At 32.3% G+C, this 21,945-nt stretch overlaps 2 protein-coding genes across 2 annotated transcripts; both read left to right on the top strand.

Annotated features, from left to right (window-relative positions):
• Positions 1–814: 814 nt before the first annotated feature.
• Positions 815–4,634, top strand: Osi18 (DUF1676 domain-containing protein Osi18). The gene is made up of 3 exons (XM_088239126.1): positions 815–1,286; positions 2,883–3,029; positions 3,883–4,634. The coding sequence occupies exons 1-3, from the start codon at positions 866–868 to the stop codon at positions 4,068–4,070; spliced, it is 756 nt and encodes a 251-aa protein (XP_088095252.1). The 5' UTR covers positions 815–865; the 3' UTR covers positions 4,071–4,634.
• Positions 4,635–13,750: 9,116 nt separating this feature from the next.
• On the top strand, positions 13,751–18,819 carry Osi19 (DUF1676 domain-containing protein Osi19). The gene is made up of 3 exons (XM_088239125.1): positions 13,751–14,019; positions 17,214–17,627; positions 18,362–18,819. Exons 1-3 carry the CDS (start codon positions 13,810–13,812, stop codon positions 18,485–18,487), a joined length of 750 nt encoding a protein of 249 aa, XP_088095251.1. The 5' UTR covers positions 13,751–13,809; the 3' UTR covers positions 18,488–18,819.
• The last annotated feature ends 3,126 nt before the right edge of the window (positions 18,820–21,945 follow it).

Here is a 21,945-nt window from a genome sequence, read left to right on the forward strand (position 1 = left end):
AAAATTAAAAGCAAATCAATCAATCAATAAATAAAAAAATATATATTTAAAAACATAATTGAAATGATAATTGAGATATGTTTTCTAGAAACTCCCTCAATACTATAGTTAGAAAAATAAGAAATTGGAGCAATGCCAAATAATAGTACGTACTAAATTGAATAATACAAAATGAAAAAACATAAAAATAGCAAGATATATAAATAGCAAATAAAAGTAAAAGTATGGAAGGAAAGCGGATTTGTAAATTTTTGCTAAATGCTAATCTCGAACTTTAAAAAAATTGACAACCTCGTCTCTATCGATGTGCAGCAACCAATTGCAAACATTTTTCTGAAATACATTGGCACTTGCTATTAGCAATAAACTCACCAGATAGCATTTATTTGATTTTGTATGTTTTTATTTATTTTGTTTGGAGTTAAATATTTCTTATAATTATAATTATTATTATATTTCGTCTAATTAGACATTATTACCAAAGTAAGTTTACAATCACATCGCGAGGTAATATGTAACCAAAAGAAAGCACCGCACTCCTTCAAACTTTCTTCTTGTATGTGGATATAAATAACACAAAAATTATGAGTGCAATTAACATAAGGCTATGATCCTAATCAAAATTTGTTTAATCATATTCTGTGCGCGCTTCAACCTCATTTTCCCACTTTAAGAAGTCCTTTGAATCCTGCAGTCAAAGAAAGTGTCAAGTCCACTGTCAAGCGGAACACGTGTGGTTACATGTACAAGCGAGCATAATACGGTCGTATAAAAACCAAACACATTATTTATCGTCGATTGTATTCGAGCGACAGTCAATCAGGACGGACCTCTTGAATAAAAACTTTATTTACAGGGGGTAAACATGTTTAAAATCCTTTGTCTGCTTGTGGTTCTAGCAGGAGTCTCCGCTTATGAAAACTCAGCGGCTAACCTAGCCTACGATATTTATAAAGGATGTTTAAGCCAGTACTCTTACTCCTGTATAAAGCCTAAGGCTTTAGCTTGGATGAGCAAAGTCTCCGACGATGACGTGATCAACATAACCGATGACTTGAAGATTGTGAAGACCGGCAGCGTGCAAAGCGACGAATCGAGGGGAGTCAAGGATGAGAGGTTTGAGATCTTCGATAAGGTTGACGACTTCCTGGCTACCCATACGCTGAAGATCAGGGTTCCAGAAGATTTGACTTCTGGAGAGGCTGGGGAATACGTGCCGAGATCCTTGCTCCAAGGACTGCCGGAAAATTTGGATGTTCCTTTGACTGAAGGTCGCGTGCAAGAAGGTAGGATTATTGGATCAATATTTTCCTAATAAAATATTTACTTTGGTAGAATGTTAATTTTACGATTTTCAATCAGAGTTGATCAGATACCGCAGAAACGGATAACTTAATATAAAATGCATATTATTTTATGTTCTTACTTTTGCTGCCCCGTTCAGTGACGGTTCAAAACCGTTATGAACTTACATATTAAGTGTCATTTGGTACAGTATTTATATTGTTTATTTTGAAAATGAATTTATTTAATTTTATTAGGTAATTCAACAAAGATATGCACTTAAAAAACATACATGTACAATTGTAGATTTTCATATTTACAATTCTAAATTCATATTTGTATCTTTAATGATCACAAAATTACACAGAATATATATAATGAGGAAGTTCAGTGGTTTTGTAACAAACAAAAAAAATAATAGACTATTAAACTAGCCGAAAAAATTCTAAAATATTTTTATGATATTTGTAATATTGGAATCAATTCGCATGTGACGTCACAAGTTCTCTTTGGTGAGTTTTGCTAATTGATGAATCGGCTTTCTGTAAACCAGAAATCTATGTAAACGCTTTTTCATTGGTTGATTCGGAAGAAAAAGTGACGTCGTTCAGATTATTAAATTCATTTGTATAATTTTTTTTCATACATTTCCAAGAAACTTCGCCGTACATTTTAATACTCTAATTTTCACCGCACGTAAGAAATCATTTTTTAAATCCAATTTCCCGTAGCACTAAGCTTCCTTATTACATTTGACCTTTGACGTTTTAGGGTGCTGAACAAATATTTTTATTTCAAAATAATCTGCACACGTGTAGGTACTCATAGAAAATAACAGTTAAAATTGATACGAATTAGATTAATTTAGAATTATTCGCAAAAGTTGAAAAAGGATCATGAAATATGACAATCTCGCTACTTATTTTTTTAACAATTTACAAATGTACTCTACAAAACATGTTTTTATATTATTAAGAGCCAGTTTTATTTAAAAACTTCAAGTTAAGTAATTTTCGCGTTTTCGTGAATATATATACAAAGCAGTTTAGATAAAAAAAAAATACAAACTATCGTATTTTATCCATTTTGACAAAAACGTACCGATAATTGAACTTAAAACATTTTTAAAAGACATGTTTTTGTTATTTTTAATTAGATGAATGATGTATTTGGTAGCCGCCTTTTAGTTGCCTTCAAGCCCTCAGACCTCTTACATGCATTCAAGCAAATTTGTGAAAACTTTAGCTGGAATTTTATCGTAATTAATTATGGAAATAAAATACCAGTTAGAGACCAGCAGCACTTAAATCCACAAACTATAATAAAAAATAATCACTGACCGATTTCATTGCTTTCGTGACCTCTTGAAACTGTCTTGTGTATATCAAATTTGTAGAGAAATTAGCCTATTATTATGGACATAAAAAAATAAGTTTTATCTGAAAATCTACTGTAAAGACTGAATATAATTATTTATAGTATTATGTATAAATATATTCATAGTCAAGTATGTAAAATTGCCTAGTTTTACTGATTTGTGAGATGTTACTCTGATCTGAATTTCAGGACTGAAAAGTGAATTTGCGTTATTTTTTCAGGTCGCGGGTTCGTGAAGAAGGTGATGATTCCCTTCCTCTTAGGTCTGAAGTTCAAGGCTTCAGTTCTGGTACCCTTGGCTCTTGCACTCATCGCCCTGAAGACGTGGAAGGCCCTCACGCTCGGTCTCATTTCTCTGGTTCTATCAGGTAAAAGTGCTTTTTTGTTTGATTTAATTCTTAGTAAGTTTCGAGTATTTTTTTGCTAAGCCGTTAACAACCGTGTTTTGGAATGGAAATTTGAACCTCAGACCTTCTGATACACTACCGTGAGACCACAACTCTTACGACTCTCTCGACTTAAATTGATATAAGTCATAATTATCATCTCCCTTTCCAAATCCAGTAATGCATAGGGCATTGAATTGGTGAAACAAAAAGTTTGATTATCTGTAACATGCTTGTAAAGTGCTCATGGTTCAGAAACAATGAAATGTTGCAATTTAAAAAACCTTCAGAATAAGTGTTTTATGTCCATTTTGGCAAAAATCGAACCCAGGACTTCATGGATAGTAGGTGAACGCGTCAACCACTAAAAAAAGAAGCGGACTTATCGCCACTCTATTTCCTTATATAAGGACATGATTTTAAAGAAATGTGACTGTTTATACGTAGAAAGAATGGTGAATGTTACACAGTGTTTAAAGCAACTACTTAAGCTAGCCAATGGCAGGTCATACACCCTATAAATGCCTAGATATTTATTTTTTATTTATTAATTTACACGAAACAAAAGTATGTACATTAAGTTAAAATTAAAAATAACATAAGAAAAACTAAAAGATACAATAATAAGTAAAAATAAGGAAATGTACCAACATAGGTATATGGGTATATAAAAAGATAAATTTACTTATAAAAACATACACACATACATACACACACATATACATGCATGCTTATATATATGCACATATATGCATATACATTTCCGTCTAATTTTCCCTCTCCGTAGCAATAATTTTGAATTACCATAAACTTACTGTTTTTATGTTTTTCTCAGGAGCTATGGTGATTTTCAAATTCACCAAGCCAAAGGTAGTAAACTACGAGGTCGTCCACTACCCCCATCACCACGAACACCACGTAGAGCACATTCCCGCCCCCGCTGGATGGGAGCAACCCCACGGACCCTACCGAGCTCGCGCCCTGGAAAACGCCCATGACATGGCTTATGGGGCCCAACTGTAAACAGACATCACCCCATAAAACTCACCCCTGAAACGTAGACAATTTCCCATGAGACGAAAACAGCTTTTGATTTAATATTTTTACAAAAAACATTGATTTTATTAGTTTCTTTTTCTACATCTGTAAATAGCCTTTAAACTTGCTTCTAAATATTAATTTTTAAAAATCATCGTCATTCTTTTACCTACCACCTAAAATTACAAAGAAAACTGCATTGACACTCTAATTGCAGTGTATCAACGATCGTTTGTAATAAACGTGAAAGTAAAATTATCTATTTAAATTATTTATCAAATTAGATATTACGTTTTATTGTAACATTTCACAAAATGAAAAATTATCAACCGTTGTCGAATTGTATACTCAAAATAATAATCATAATTTAATATGTACTCGTATGTACACATATCGAGGTTGAACAAAATACTTTATTTCATATTTTTATACTGAAAATATTAATATACTTTGGCGTAAAATATTTTTTCCTAAGCAACTCACCTAACAGTTTTAATATTTTATTTTATTTCTTTGGACGTTTTCACTATTCATTGTTATCCAGAAAATAGCAATTGTATATTATACCTTCACTTTTTTGTATTTTTTTTTTTATAATTGTAAAAATATTCCAATCAAAAGCTTACACGTTTAAATGGGATAAACAAACACCATTAAAACAAAAGTGCCTATGATAACTTAAAGAATGAATGAGATTAATTTATTGACTACTATTTATTAATAATTTAATAAAATACCTGAAGAAAATTGTTGAGTTTTTATTTGAAATGTATTAAATTTTGTGTTGAAAGTTTTTGTTTCTAATTAAAAAGTTGAATTTTAATTTTAATATGCTTCAAAGATGTTTGTATCGGAATAATAGGATGGGGAGGAACTTATAAAACAACTCCTAAGTCTCTTGAATCTACACAAAAAATGTATTTTTTATTTACAAGGTTTATCTTATGATAAGTTTGAAGTGGGTAGAAAAAATGGCTTTAAGAAATGAAAGTTAATTAAATATGTAAATGTAAAAATTCGAAGTACACATAAAATTAACGTCTTTAGTATAATGTAAAATTAAAAACATACACCTCCGAACACGGTCATATAGCTGTTGATTCTTCATTTAATTTATTAGCTTTGAACTGAAAAAATCTGTTGTTTTAGTATTAATAATTTTATTATCAATTGCAAATAGATCATCCACACTTAAAGGCACAAACTTGTATACTAAAAAAGATATTACTATGGACAAAATCTTTAAAAAATATTTGACAAACCATTACAAGACATGTATAATAAATTGAAATCAAGGAATACAGTAACAAAAAATACATTCATCATTTTTGTGACACGTCCAAGAAATGCCGTGTATTTTTTTTGTTTGCAAAAAAATTGTTACAAATACATTTTCGGTCAAATCTATATTTATATTTAAAGACAAAAAAACATTTTTATTAATTAGACGATTTCAAGCTATTTGATTAGGCCCTTGACAGCAAAGTAGTTTTTTTTACTAATTATCTTCTGAAGGTCAGGCACTCCAACTGTTAATTATTTTAATGCGTAAAAATCTAATTATACTTTTACAAATAAGCAAATGTTCCGTTCTATCCTCTCAGTTAACTTTTGCTGGGAAACGGCGTGATGGTTTGATTGTTTGTGTGAAAATATATTAGACATTTTTTTTTTAAATAACAAAGGGCGGATAAAATAAGAGTGTAACTACTTGATCAAGAGTTTATATTTTAATGTGAATAATTTATAAAATATTAAATTTATTATATAAATAAAAAAAAAGTGATACTTTAGTACACAAATTTGGAATATCCAGTGACAGGTTTTATCGCTTTTGCGACATCTTCGAGACTGGTATCTTTATTAAGAAATTTTTTTATTCAGATAATAAATTACAATGAACTTCCATCAAGAATTTTCACTAACAAACTTAAATGTTTTAAAATATTAAATGATTACTATGGCTACCCCCTGTACGCGATGTATCAATCAAATCCCAACACCAATTTACGGAGTCTTAACTAGAAGCTCTATCGTCCTCAATTCCACCCGAATCCCAAGAAAAACTTCCTTTCTACCAGGGTGGTTTGTCCATTTTATTTCGGTTATTCAGTTAAAAAACCTTTTTTTTACGAAGGATGCAGAACGCTGAAAAAAAGCAGTACACGAGATATAGGTTTACCTACAGATATATTAAATCCCCTTTTCAGTTGGTGTACCAGTAAGGGCTGTTTGCCTATAGTAAAATGAATATATTAATAGCAATATCATTTCATAGACTACTTTTTACTTGAAAATGTTGTATAGATATATATATTTTTGAAATTGAACGTTTTTGTCCATAATTAATATCATACAATTAATAACTATTTGAGCTAAAATATTTGTTTTATTTTTTTGATAAAATCCGACCATTTTAAGTCATATTAAACCTTCCCTTACTGTCCCAAAAAGATCCGCGCATTACGGTGCTGTGTATTAACACACTTGCAAAAAATGAAAAATTTTAAATCGGAAAAATGGAATATTCATAGCCAATTACTTCAATCATTTACAGTTGAAGTCAAAAGCCATAATATTTGTAATGTAATTGCAAAACACAATTTATTATTTTTTTACCTAAGTATGTTAAGTATTAAAATCGTAAAGTTGTTTTATAGAATAATATGTAAAATGAATAGATATATTATTTTTATATTATTTCATAATTTTGTAGTAAACACTAATAAAATAATACAAAAAAAAGAGAGACCACCCCTAACAATCCCGAAAGCAACTGCGCAAAACTGGCGACTGGCGTACTGTAGGAGTGGTACAGATCACTTTGCTACTGGCCTACGTCCCGCGTGAATTTGTCTCTCTCGCTCCCGAATAAACCTATATAGTAGTGGTCGGAAAACTCATAAGTTAAAAGAGCCAAAGATCCGCGGTACAACAATTAAAATTTCTTCTGAGAGCCAATTTTTTTTCGTATTAAATTGTTCCCCCTTGAAAACCAACGCTTCTTATAATGCAACAATCATGGAATTGGAGATAAAATGCTTAAGAGGCAATTGGGTTGACAATATTGATCATCATATCCATAACATTGGAAACAAGTATCGCATGATTAATTATTGCCGGGAAAATAGAAACAAAACCTCTCTCACTTCGGCCATACTTTTAGCCTCATATGTTGAAATTAGAACAAATCAATTTACAATGTTTTGAGTATGCCGAATGCTTGCAAACTGACTGGATTTTCTCCCAAGATATTTAAATTTGTTGCAACAGAGAGGAAACATATTTTTGAGAAGGGAATAGGGTTCTCTGTTGCAACAAGTTTAAATATGAACAACTCCCTAGGGAGAAAATCCAGCCAGCAGACTGGCAAGCATTTGGACATACTCAATATGTCCAAATGCCAAATGCGTTGCCTAATCAATATGCACGTGAAATAATTTATTATTTAATCAGAATCTCACTCGCATCAATAGAGGTTTCCGTTCTTTAACTTCACGAAGATCAACAGATAGATAAATTGAAAGAATGCAGATGTTTAAACATAAGCAGAATGGTGAATGTTACACAGTGTGCAAAGTGGCCACTTAAACCAGTCAATGATATAAGTTATGTAAATGCCTAGACTTTTCTAATATTTTTTTAATCTCTGCTGTAATATATTAATATTGATAACTCCCATGGGGGTTGAATCCACTTCTTGTCTTTAGAAATTTGGACAAACTCAAAATATTGTTGATATTAAAATAGTTTTTCAAAAGGCACGTATTACATTCAGTGAAATCAGGATATGACAAAGGATTCTTTTCCATTAATATTTTACAGCTGAACTCGATGTACTAAATAACATTCGAAAATTAAATCTACCGATAACAATAAATTAATGTATTCAATCAATTGAATCTAGGATCTATACATATGTATGACATAGTTCTAAATTATCGATATGGAAGTCACAGTAAGAAAGTTCTTGTTTCTAATTCAAGAGTTGAATTTTAATTTATTATGTTTCAAGGATGTTTGATTCCGAATAATAGGATGGGGAGGAAATCATAAAACAACTCTAAAGCCCCTTAAATCTGCTCAATAACAATAAGTAAAATAGTAAAATAGAACATTTAGGTAACGCAGTTTTAAATTATTAAGGCAAGTAAATACCAGCAGAATTTGCATATCAATTGAAAAAAATCATATTGTGAAACCCCAATATATTCACATACGAATAAACTCTTGCATGGCCAAAAGTCGAACCAAAAGGGTGGCGATACGGTCAAATATAAAATCGATAGGTATATATTTTTTTGATATGTTGCTGGATACAAAAATGTAATAATACATGTCACCGCCAAATCGTTAAATCAGGCACTCAAATGGATGGCTAGGCGGTTCACTAAATGCCGGCATTCAATTGAAAAGTCAGGCCATCCGTTGAATGAAATAAGAAAGCTCAATATTAAACGTGTTGGCTTGAAAGCTAGCGCTTTGGAAACGGCTGAACCAAAAGCCGCGGTATTATGTTAGGATAAGCTGGATTAAGTTGTTAAACTCCACCCAACCAACCCTAACCTAGTTTCACATAACAAAGTGAATTTTAAAACAAAACAATTATTATTATTGTATTAAAAATAAAGAGGCCAAGCGACGTTCAGCCCTTTCGTTTAACGTTGCTTTTAAGATGTTGGCCCAGCGTCCGTTAACCATTCGATTGAATGCTAGCATTTAATGAGCAGGCTTGCCGTCCAATTGAATGGTTGATTGAAATATATGTCGGGGACATATATACTACATTTATTTAGTGTATGCACAAGTGGATGCGAGTGGTATGCAGTAAATAACATATTTTTAAGTGAAAATTCTGTCATCCTCTTCTTCTGTTTCTGTGTACACTTTTATTTACACCAGAAATTTTAAAAATAATTATTTCTGAAAATTCGAAAACTGGTTTATTTGAAATGCCTTTAATGGAGTGAAAAAATATGTATTTTCACAATCAAATATTTATTTATTACGAAGAAACATACAGTCAATAATTATTCAATTACAGAATAAAGATAAACTTGAAGGACAGACCAGCGAAGTTTTACATATTAAATTATTGTACATTGTTAAATGTGTGCCTGCGTATATATATGTAAGAGGATGTGTTTGTGTGAGACTAAGTGTTCAGGTGTGTGTAAGTGCGTGAATCTTTAAAAAGCAAGTAGGAGTGTATCGCAGACAGGATAGATTAAGAGTCGGCCTTACGGTGTAGTGGTCAACGCGTTCACCTACCATGCAAGAAGTCTTGGGTAGATTGCCGACATTGTTGATATGAAACATTATTGAAAAAGTATTTTTACATTAGAATATTTTCATAGTCGCTGGACCGGCAGCTGAAGCGTATGACTGGTTATCTTACCTTCATGAAATAAAAATGATCAAGATAAGCTGCGATTTATGTTCCTATGCAGTGTCCTATGTACCATAAAGGGCGGAAAATGAATGATGCTGATGATGATTTTCAGGGGTAAAAAATTAACTCTGTTTAGTAAATTGGCTGTAGGTGCCAAAGTGTTTTATTGTTTTTATAATCCAGGTATTAAAAAAAATTTTCGTTTAACGTTTTCAACCCTTTCAATGTATGTTATTATAGATAACTTTTATAGCGCCATTTTCGTAATAAAATACCTCAAGGGCGCTTGACATAGTGATTCTATTGTTAAATTAATTTAATTGAAGCTTTTAAATTTGTAATTTAATTAAAACAATTTATTTTGTTGAAACATGTTACGGATTTATTCAAATGATTTAAAGAACAAGTGGGTTTAAAGTTTTTTTCCGAAAAATCACTTCACTTTCACAGCCTCGCACCTCTGCTGGGAGAGCATTCCATGCCATAGGGGCCTACGACCGCAAATGCGCGTTCACTAAATTTAGTGCGCTGTTTGCGTAGAGGTAAAATAACTTTTCCTCTCGCCGTAGACGTAGCTGATCTAAGCGTTAGACGCCTGTCAGCTAGTTCATCTGGAATGCATAGTTCCCTTAGATATTCCGGAGCAGAGTTGTGCAGTGACTTATACATAAGCCAACAGAGTTTGTATTCGACCCTCTGTGGAAAACGTAGCCAGTGTAGTTCCCGAAGTAGTGGAGTATGTATCGTGGGTTCCACACAACTCATGCAAACTCTAAATTAATGCGTACAAAGGTGAAGTATAGAGTCTTCAATGTATGAAGCTTTTAAAAGGGTTTGGAAATTCTAAAAATAAAGACCAAAATTTCGTAAGCTTTTTCTACAATGAGATTGAGAACAGCAACCTTTCAGACCTCTTTCTCTCCTCAGACCGGTCATTGCATATGGTGCCGAATGCTGGGTTATGCCGAAAAGACACGAAAACCTGGTATTAGTATTTGAAAGAAAAATATTTAGGAAGGTATTTTGTGCTGTCAACCAAAAGAAGTGTGGAGGAGACGGTTTAATCATGAATTAGAGGCACTGTATGGCGAACCCAACTTTGCACAATTTATCAAAATAAGAAGATTTGGTTGGGCCATATGCACAGAATTATTTATAATCGTACCCCCACAAAGATTCTTTAAACCACTCCGGAAAGCAGACGAAGCAGAGGCAGACCAAAGTTACGATGGCTGGATAATGTGGAAAGTGACATAATCGCAATTGGCCTGACAAACTGGGAAAGAGCTGCAGCGTGCAAGGAGGAATGAAGACAGATTCTGGTGGAGGCCAGGGCCCACAGCGGGCTGTAGTGCCACTGATGATGATAAAACAGTAATCTATCATCAGGAATATTTCCCATGTCTCCAATGTCAATATCACTAAAACTTCCATTGCAAATACCAAGTATTCTACTAAGATGGATGTTTTTTATGTTTGTAATTAGACTGAAAGCAGCAATGTTGAAAAGTTTAGTACACAATGACGTATTCTACGGCAGGGAGTCGACACGAAATGTTCCCGTTATTTATGGTTTACGAATATTTACAATACTATAGGGATGTTCATATTTAAATTGATACGCTGAGTTGTGAAGTACTTTGATGACAATTTTTCCAAATAATGAATCGATCGTTATTTAAATAAAATGCTTTTGTAGAAGTGCATCCGTCACTATTATGAATGGTAACGGGATTAAAACGGCAGAAATGAAAAGCGATCGTTCGTTCCATGTCCTTAAATAGTAAGTAGCGGACTGCGTTCGACAGAAGGACTGTGCATAAATTATCAAGTAAAATCATCAGCTGGGAAGTGAGTGTTAATATTTAAAAGTATGATTGGTGTACAATAAATAGGTTACTCCATAAACTATAATGTTTAGAGGATTTTATGTTAAGACTTTTCTGTGTTGAAACGTATACCCGTATTTTTTCCGTGGGTTATTACATTAGAGCAATGATTTTTCACGCCACCATTGGCGTGTCGCTGTCATTTGTTTTTTTTTTGTGAATTGTTTTTTAAAAGAACTAAAACTATCTAAAAATACCCTAAAGTGCCTATTTATATCTGCCGTCTTCTAAATATTGTTACAAGAGATGATCCCAGAAGAATGCTCGTACGAGATTTACTTGTAATTCGGATTATTTATTACTAAAATCACGAACGACTTTTGCTCAGAAAAGTTTCTATTCTGTGGCCCTAAGAGAATTATTTGTCCTGGATTAACATACTAAGTTCTCCAAAATGAAAGCCGTTTTCAGGAAAACTGTACAAGTTTGGATTTTTGTCTAAAGGAAGAGACCATTGCAGGAGACTGCTGCGAGATATTGCATAAATTCATACAGTATTCAGCATTTTGTCGAGATGTTTATTAAAATACATGTTATTGTAATGCTTCCACTTTCCATTATGTTGTATCCCAACTCAACACAGGACTTTTGGCCTCATATAGTAAGGGATACGTTATTATTTGTTTGTAATAATATGTGTATGAACAAATAAATATTTTTTTTTAAAGTTACATTTTCAAATACATAAAATTTATATCTGATACTCTTTCTTAAAAAAATATACAAATCGGAGCTAAAAATGGGAACACGGCAAATTGATTTTAGTTCAGACATTATCAGCCCAACGCCAAGCGTGCAGTTGTTTTTTTCGCACAGCTGGTATTCGGGAAGGCATTTGTGAGAGAGTGACTGAAAAACTGTTTATTTAAAAAACTGTTATATATATGTATATACTCTCATACACCCTCACAAAACAATTTTATTCGGAGCTTACTGTAGATACACCCGCACCAGTGAGCTTTCTAATGTCTATTCCAGGCATAATTTAGCGTAGAATTTAAGAAAAATACTACAAAATTTGTTTGTTTAAAAATGCTTGTAGAGTAAAATCAAATTATTAGCACTACAAGGCTACGCCTGACTTCAATTAGTAAAAAATATTTCAATATTAATTTTAGTTTTCCAAAAATTCGATTGCAAAACTTTGACTTTATTTATATTTTATTTGAAAGTAGTTCAAACGCTGAACTTTGAGAAATTTTTTTTTTTTGCGAATTGACCCAAAAGCCAATTAGAAGCATAATTTTCTCCGAAAGTTGACACCCTTCGACACAATTATTTTACAATGTTTTTATTTTTTTTATATTTTGAATCTTGAAATGGGGAACACATGAATAGATTCTTATGTGTATAATAACAATGTACATAAATATGTTATTAACACAGTAAAAGTTTAGAGACACCCTAAATCTTTTTGAAAACCAAAATAACATTTATATTTTTTCAATTCTCCATATGTTGATTTTTGTGAAATTAAACAGCTGACAGATTTTTTGAAGTGGTTGAAATTCTTCGAACAGAATTATCAAATTTCATCTACATACTGGGCAATGCCTCAAAACATTTAAAAAAATATGTTTCTTTTTGGACCAGATAATTTAATCAAAAATATTTACCGAAGGTTTGCAGACAAAGACTGGATTTCACTTTCTAGATACTTCACAAAATTCAACAGATGAAAGAAATATGAATATTCAATTATATGCAGAGCGCTAAATGTTACAGTATGTCAAGTGGCTACTCAAACAAACCAAGCCTTCTAAATATCTAGATTTCTACATTTTAGATACGGAAATATATTTCCGTATCTAAAATGTTCTCCATCTCTGTTGTTATATGTTATTGATTACTTAATACATTATTTTACTTTTGCTATTACAGCAAAACGACGTGTAATCTCCTGAAAATAAATTGAAATAATATTGTAATTTCATTGAACAATTCAACACTAAAGTCATTTGCTATGTTCAAATTAAAGACGCTGACAATACCTCCATTTGATTAAAATTCAAAACAAGAAGCACGTGCGTCGACCGTTTATAGAATAGTAATTGACCGCACTAAGTCACTATATCCGTCACCCACTGCCCCATCAATCATAAAGAAAGAAAGAAAAAGACAAAAAGTAGAACAACGGAAACAAAATAGGATACGTATTTGAATCGAGGAAGAACTTTATAGCAGCAGAAACAAAAAGAGAAAATTGTGTACAGGATATTGACGCTTATAGCGTATGAAGCGCAGACCATTCGAAAACCGCTTTCCATTGCCAAGCGCCCAACTGTAAAACGGATTCATTTGTTTCAGGATTCGCTTTTTGATTCGCGGGCAAATGGGTGTATAAATAGCTTCGCCCGCACCCCAAATGCATCAGTAGGCATCTGTTCTTAGTCACAGCAACAGCGTCGAGGAGTCATTCGTTTGGCATACCAAATACATAAAAATGAACGGAAAAGTGTTGTGTTTCTTGGGATTGGCGCTTGTGGGGGTGGCTGCTCAACCTACTAAACCCGCTTTCTGGAAAGGAACCCCCATGGATGGAATGGTCGAGGAAATGAGATCAGGGTGCTCCGGCGGAAACGACGCCATTGCTTGCATGAAATTCAAAGTCCTGTCTCTTCTGGATACAATCTTCAAGAAGGATTCATACCAGGTAATCGAAAATTAGGTAGTGTTTTCGTGCGGTCTGGACTCAACTCTTTGCTCCGTAAAAATCTAATTCAGATTTTCTAACACAAACAATTTTAAGGACTAACGGGAATGGCAACCAAATTAAAATATGTGGAAAAATCAAAATAACCAATAAAATCAAAAGTAGAAATTTGGCTCAAATTATTTAGAATGTTGACTAATTGTGTAAACTCAATGGACAAAAAGTAGTTTTTTTTCAACATTAAAATTGATTCAGTTCACTTATTATTGAATATCGTTTGAATTTCATCTCATGATCCAAATAGTGATTTTTTTCAATTCCTGAAAAAAGAACTTTTCATTGATTAACGAACGATTTCAGTAGATTTTTCAGAAAAAGCTTTCCTGTTGTCCATTAATGATGCGCTAATATGGCATAGTAATTCGAAGTTAAACAGTTTCATCATTATAATTATTCCCTTTCCGCACCTAATGGTGTATAGGGCACTGTATTGGTAAACCAATCCCAGCATATCTTAAACATTTGTGTTGAATAAAGTTAGGATGATAAGCCTTACGCACCAGGGACTATGAAATATTCTAGTGTAGAAACACATTTTTTAAATAAATATTTCATGTCAACCATGTCGGGAATCGAACACAGTTTTAATGTCATAAAATGCCTAAATAAAAAATGTGTTTTAAAAAATATTTAAGTACATTTTTGTTTGATAGATACTAGAAAAAAATTGACCCCTAAGCATAAAACACTTGACTTAACAACGCACTCAGCATTAAAGAAAAAAAAAACTCATTAGTTATTACCTGTGTTTTTTGGCAAAATTTTTTGTGTATTGCAATTAATTCACCAAAGAATTTGATTGGTAGTGTAATACGAGTATCTTAAAAAATTATATAATAATTTGTAAGCAAAGGGTTTATCGGTGTTTGTCAATGTAGTAAATATTAAAATACACTTTCATTATTATTCATGACGCATCAGTCAAAACGCTCGGTTACAGCGCAGACTCATAATTAAATTAATATGATCTCATCGGGAATCGAACCCGGGCCCGAAACTTGAAAGCCAAAAATCGATAAGTGTTATCGTCCATTTTATTCCTATTGCAATTATGTGTTTGAAATAAAACCAGAACCTTAGTTGTGTGTTTTTAACTTGACGGCTATACCCAGGTAAAATTCCTGAAAAAATATTTCAGGTAGAGATTTTTCTGCCTCATTGTGTAGTTCGATTCCCTGTAAGATTGACATCAAATAAGTAATAAAAGGGCGACATTCACCATAGTATTTATCGATTTATTTAATTAAATACTTTAGATACACACACAGTGTACATACATTTGCATAAGGGCGGTATGGTATATTATAATATTTTCATTTTAAAACAAAATATTGATCAACATAAACGAGTATATAGGTATAAGAAGCAAACTTAGAAATCTCCACCATAAATGGAAAATAAGTTATTAATGTCAAAACAAACTATACATAAAAACCTTCCTACCTAAATAATAGCGTAATTCGAAACCGTCTCTAAATCTTGCAAAAACAGATTTCAATTTCACTACTGAACACCGCACTCTTAGCATTCTACATTGAGTTAGTGAGGCATTTTTTTTTTATAGAAAAGAAATATTAGCGTCCTTATAATTTACCCAAATACTTCAATTTTAATGGCCATTTTAATTTAAAAATCTCATAATTTTTTTTTTAAAGTTGTTCGCAAACATCTCAGTAACTCATTCAATGTAGATTTATAAGTTTGCTTAGTATATATTTCATGAGAACATTGACTAAATATCTTCACTATACCATGAAGAGAGGAGGGAGTAAAGAAGTAAGGAAAGCGGGAGGAGAAATAAAAAAACTCAAATATTCAGGAAGTTACATTTCATTCGTAATTTGAATGTCGTGTGAAAGAAAGTATTTTATTGCTTTTACTACCGTGAAAGAAAGTATTTTATTGCTTTTGGATTGAACTTGAAGCGTAAAACCAATTATATTGACTTCATGTATCAAATTCTTCTTTCTCGGCACGTGTAACCCCAGTGAGGTCACATTACATTTACTGTTAATCTTTGTTGATAATTTATAAATCAATAAATGATCAATATACAATCAAACGTAGTAGTCATGCAGAGGGATGATCATTTAAATATGCTGGATAAGAAGACATGCTGGTATTGTAAGAAATGAGAGAGCAAATGAACGAGCAAGAGCCGCAACTTGTAAAAGAACGGCACCTTTCTTCTCTTTGCTAAACGCGGTATAAAACAAAATACGAAGCAGCGTTAAGAGGATCATTACCACGCTCCTTCTACAGGTAAAATCACTAAAATGTTTTTTCCAACGCTGGCTGATGCAGCAAACTTCCGTCGTCATCACCAAAGTACTTTCGAAACGACCAAAATTTTTATGAGAAGCTACTTATACTCGTATAAGTTTAAATTAAGGAATGATGACTATTGTCCATGCGATGATATTTCTTCACAGATTATCGAACATCTGTTATTTCATTTTCATTTTCATTTATTTTTGCACCACTACAGGCCAGTAGGCCCAATTACAGTGGTGAATTACATCACAGAACACCCAGGCTTGAGAAAAATTCATTTTGATTTTTGTGTTCTCACCGGGAATCGAACCCGGAACCTTCCGAGCGTGAGTCAAGCGTCTTGACCACTATACCACGGAGGCCGCCAATTTTTCAGTGCCCATTTTTCAGTTTACAACGCCATAATCTTGAAGCAGAATGCAGAAAAGATGGAATATCCTTAACAGATATCCTCACTTTCGTTAAAAGTAGTTATCACGCGTCATTGTTTTTGAACATTGCAACAATGGTGATTGGACTCATAAAGGTAATAAACCAAAATCAGTGATCGAACATCCCATTTCCAGACAAACGAAAGCGATTTTTTTCGATTACTTTAGTCTTGTACATGACACGTAAGGCTACTAAATACAGGGGTCTAAATATTTTATTTTTTTAAAATAGTTATTCTGTGCTTTGCGCACCACGGGATGAAGGACAATTAATAATGAGGGTGGTAATTTATAATTGAATGGCTGATGTTCGTTTATAGTCAACTGGATTGTGAAATACAACTTCTGATCCGTGATCTGTAATTTTTTATCTTTTCCACAATACTATTCACCACTGTAATTGGGCTTCTTGGCTTTTTTTCTTCTCAGGTATCCGAAACCGTTGAAGTTGTACGCAATAGCTACAGCGGGAACGACATCACCGGCCGATCTGAAGGCGGAGACTTCTTCGACGTTGTCCAAGAATACATTCAAAGCCACGATGTGACCTTCAAACTCCCCATCGCTGGAGCCAAAGTCACCGTCAGCCCGAGAAACCTGGACTCCGAAGAGCTGAGCGTCAACGTCAAGTTCGCCGATGAAGAAAGGAGCGCTGCCGAGCCCCGCAAGTCCAAGCTGAAGAAGATCATCGTCCCGATCCTCGTCTTCGTTCTCCTGAAAGCCATGACCCTGGTTCCTCTTGCCCTTGGAGTGCTTGGACTTAAGGCTTGGAATGCTCTTCAGCTGTCTTTCTTCTCTTTCGTCATCTCTACAGCTCTCGCCGTCTTCCAGCTGTGCAAGAAGGTAAAAACATGTTTAACGTATTTGTAACCTTGCAATCGATTATGTTTAAATTTTTTAAAGAAAAACGGAAAAGTGAATATGCTTGTCTACATCTTTGACTTGCAGTTTCAATTTCAGTGCATAAATCAACGCTTAGGTTTTCCATTTGACGCCGTTTTTTTAATAAAAAATTAGGAAAATTTAATCTACATTGATTAATTAACATTCATTTTAGTGATTCCTGCTATCTCACTTTGCAACAAACGCATTCATAGCAATATAAAATTTAGTATTTAGAAGTTAGAATAAATATGTATTTTTTTAACATTACGTCTCAGTTGGCGATCTCAATGTAGATTTTCTTCTGCCATAAGTTCTCTGGAAGCAAATATATTTATTTTTTAAACTTGTTTGATCTAGTCTCTGTGTACCAGTTTCACTGTTTTTAAAATTGTAATGATTTATATTTAAAAGCTTCATGTATTGGTCCAACATAACAATTATCAGATAAAGGAAAGAGATATAAATCGATAGCAAAAAAAATAGGTTTACATTTTTAATAATATTACGGAGTTTAAAAGATCATTTCAAACTCGTGTTAAGCATACACCAGTTTCAATTACTAGCCCAACAAATCCATGTTTGCTTCAGAATTTGTATCCATATTTATAATTTATTGAATGCTTGTAAATCAATGTCTTCTGATCGAGCCAATTGCATCATTTGATCTGGTGATTTTTTTTCCAATATTCCAGATTGCTGCCGACAATTCTCCCCCTCAGCTATCCCATGGACCCTGGGAAGCCATGGCCAGCGCATACAAAGCCAGATCTATCGACGAACCTAATGCCCAAAACATGGCATACAACGCCTACCTCTAAACCAAAAAAAACGAAATAAATAACTCAATCATCACCATACTAAAATCCATCACAAGCGACCTGACGTTGACGTCTCAAAATGAGAAATAATTTCAATGACAAATACAATATTTTCGCCCATAGATCCAAAGAGTTACTTAGAATTTGGAAGGTTTTTAAGTAAAGTGGGATTGAATGACACGGAAAAAAGCTGTTAACGAATAGAACATGGTTTATAAAAAATATTAAATAATCCCGTGAATATATTTCAAAACAGCTTCTCGTTGGTAGTAACATGCGTAAATAATTTATTTTATTTTTAATATTTATTGAATAAACGAAGAAAAAAAATATGTCTTTGTATTTATTTTTTAAAATGTGTTTTTGTTGATATATCTTGATAAAACATCGTTGTTTTGATATTGATATATATAGAAGCCAATGTCGTAAATCGTTTTATTATAGCAGGGGAATAATTTAGTCATTGTGTGGCGTTATTATTTACTGTTTGAAGTCATTAAAAACAATTATTTTTGAAAAAAACATTACCATACATGTATGAGTGTATAAAATAGTTAAAAATACTAGTTTTTAAATGTATATCGACCTTTTATAAAATCTTGTCAAGAAAAATATAAAATCAGGCATCCAAGCCACAGATTTGTTCATTTCGAGAACAATAAAAAATTAACAGTAATACTTACATAAAGTAAATTCATGGTTATTGGAGGTTCTGAGGAAGATAGAAACATTATTTTAATACAAAATTAACATTATAATAATAAAAATACTTTATGGTTTTATTCCACTTTTATTTATAATTTTTTAATATTTTTTTTCCCAGTGGTTTTGCCGTAACCGACATGGTCAGACTGAACGAAAAAAAATTAAAAATAATAATAAATAAGAGTGGAATAAAACTATAAAGTATTTTTATTATTATAATTAAAATGCAGTTTAACCAAGAAATGTCAGTAGAAAAACTCAATACATTTAAAAAAAAAATTATTTTCTTTTATTTAGGAAACATACAGTACAGTTACAAAGTTTAATATTTTACACAATTAGACTTAATTCTAATGGACCAGTGAAGTTTCCATATTATAAAGCAATTATATGTAAGGTTAATTATGAAAGTATAAAAAAGAGAAGGAAAAAGAAAAACGTAAATGAAAGTTGTTTAAAAATTAAAATTTAAGTGAAAAAATTTTTTTTACAGTTTGTAGTGAGTATTTACAAATGGAAATAATATTAAAAATGAAGAAAATTTGTAAGAGTAAATAACAGTTTGAACAAGTCGATAAAATAAAGTATTTAGGTTGACCTTTGATAATAAAATAAAATTCGGGACTTATGTAGAAAAAATAACCAAAATTATTAATAAGCAGTATATTAAAAATAAAAAATAAAAGAAAGGATGAAAAAAAAACTAAATTTTAATTCAAGCAAAGTATTCCAATCTTAATTTATTATTGCTCTAATATACGTCATAAGCCCTGTAGACGCCTAGACTTCTATATTACCTTCTCTTAAATGTTCTTCATCTCTGTTGTAATATGTTAATATAAACAGCTCCCCAGGAAGTCGAATCCAGTCCTTGTCTACAAAAGTTTAGACAAACTCAAAGTGTTGTTGATAAATCCACCTGGTCCATGAAGAAGTATAGAAATTGAAAAAATAACATTTTCAGGCGTTGCCTAGTATGTAGGTGAAATAAATCAATTAGATGAATCTCACCCGCATAAATAAAGGTTTCAGCTCTTTAACTTCACAAACATCAACACATGAAAGAATTGACGGAATATAAATTTTCAAATATGGGCAGAATGGTGAATGTTACACAGTGTGTAAAGTGGCCACTTAAACCAGCCATTGACAGGTCATAAGCCCTGTAGACGCCTAGACTTCTATATTACCTTCGCTCAAATGTTCTTCATCTCTGTTGTAATATGTTAAATTCTCTGACTTTCATTTATTAGCTAAAACTGGACGGCTCCTGGATCATCTTGGAAGGTATTAAATATGATAAGGATTTTCACAAACACGGGACGAGAAGTGGAAGTGTGATTTCAGGCTTTCTAAGGTGAGACTGATTGGATCTCAAAACAACCTATAAAATAAAGATTTGAAAATGTTTAATGAGTTAACAGAAAGTTTTAAGAAAGCTAGAAGCGTCTTCACTTTTCGATGAAAATGCTTTGTTAGGGATAAACAATATACTCGTATTACATAGAATTATAGATAAATTTATATGAAGTTTATTTATTTTGTTTGTTAATATAATACTAGTAAGTAAATTTATGTAATATTGTTAATTTTTCAGTTCAGTGCCGAAATACGGCGTTTATCGTCAAAAAAATTCAAGTACATTTGCAATACAAAATAAGTGTTAGGCACGTAAAAATTTAAATAAAATATTCGTACCAGCTTTACTAAATACAAAAATAACTGTTCTTAAGCTACATATATAATTTATTTATAATATATATTTACTATAAAAACATATTATGATAGTAATAATAAATATATAAATTCGTTTTATTATTTTTTTCATCCATTTGAAAGAAACTTTGCGTTACAATTTAATGCTTTATTTTTTTCCGCGCGTAAGAAAACAATTTAATATCCAATTTGAAGTAGGGCTGAACTTCCTCGTTTGTGTCCATGTAATCGTAAATAACAGTATGTGCTTTTATTCGTTTATTTTTCAAAAGAAAAAATTATGTCCTGATAATTTAACCTAAATTAAATTTCGGAAGCTACTTTCAACAAGTTGTAAATAACTCACTATTAGGAAATTAGAATCAAGTTGTGGTAGAGCGGGCTGCGAACCTCGGAACTTTGATCCGTGAGTCCACAACACTAACCACGGGACCACAAACCGATAAATATAAATGTTTACAATGAATCAATAATAATATATTTATTTGGCAATTAAAAAAAAAACACATTTACATAAGACAACATAATATAATATGATACTGCTACTACCATCACATCATTTCCCCGTTGGGGTAGGCGGAGAGAATATACCGCTACACACGTCTATCCTGACATACATTTCGAGCTTCTTAAATATTTATACGTCTTGTCATACATGCCCTTCGGTTCTGCCTGCTTTTGACATAAACAGACTTAAGATTTTGGTTTTGATCAGATGATCATGCTACGTGTTCCTTGGTCGTCCTCGTCTCACGTTATCGTTCATTTTCGCCATATATAGTTACTTGTTTTCCCATTCTTTTGTCATCCATTCGTTCTACATGACCAAAAGATCTCAGAGACATTTTCTTAATCTTAATTATACCTGACTGATTTACACTCTCGCCTGATTTCATCAATCGTAACCCTGCCTTATATTGATTTCACACACATTCGTTCAAGAGATCGCATTTCGACCGCGTTCACTCGACTTTCATCGTTCCTCTGTCAGCTCCATTTTTCACTTCCATACATAAGTGTTGGGACTTAAAATCCGT

Source organism: Micrasema longulum, unplaced genomic scaffold (assembly GCF_059751315.1).
Source record: "Micrasema longulum isolate JH-2025_06_02 unplaced genomic scaffold, ASM5975131v1 h1tg002070l, whole genome shotgun sequence".
In the NCBI taxonomy this organism is placed as follows: domain Eukaryota; kingdom Metazoa; phylum Arthropoda; class Insecta; order Trichoptera; family Brachycentridae; genus Micrasema; species Micrasema longulum.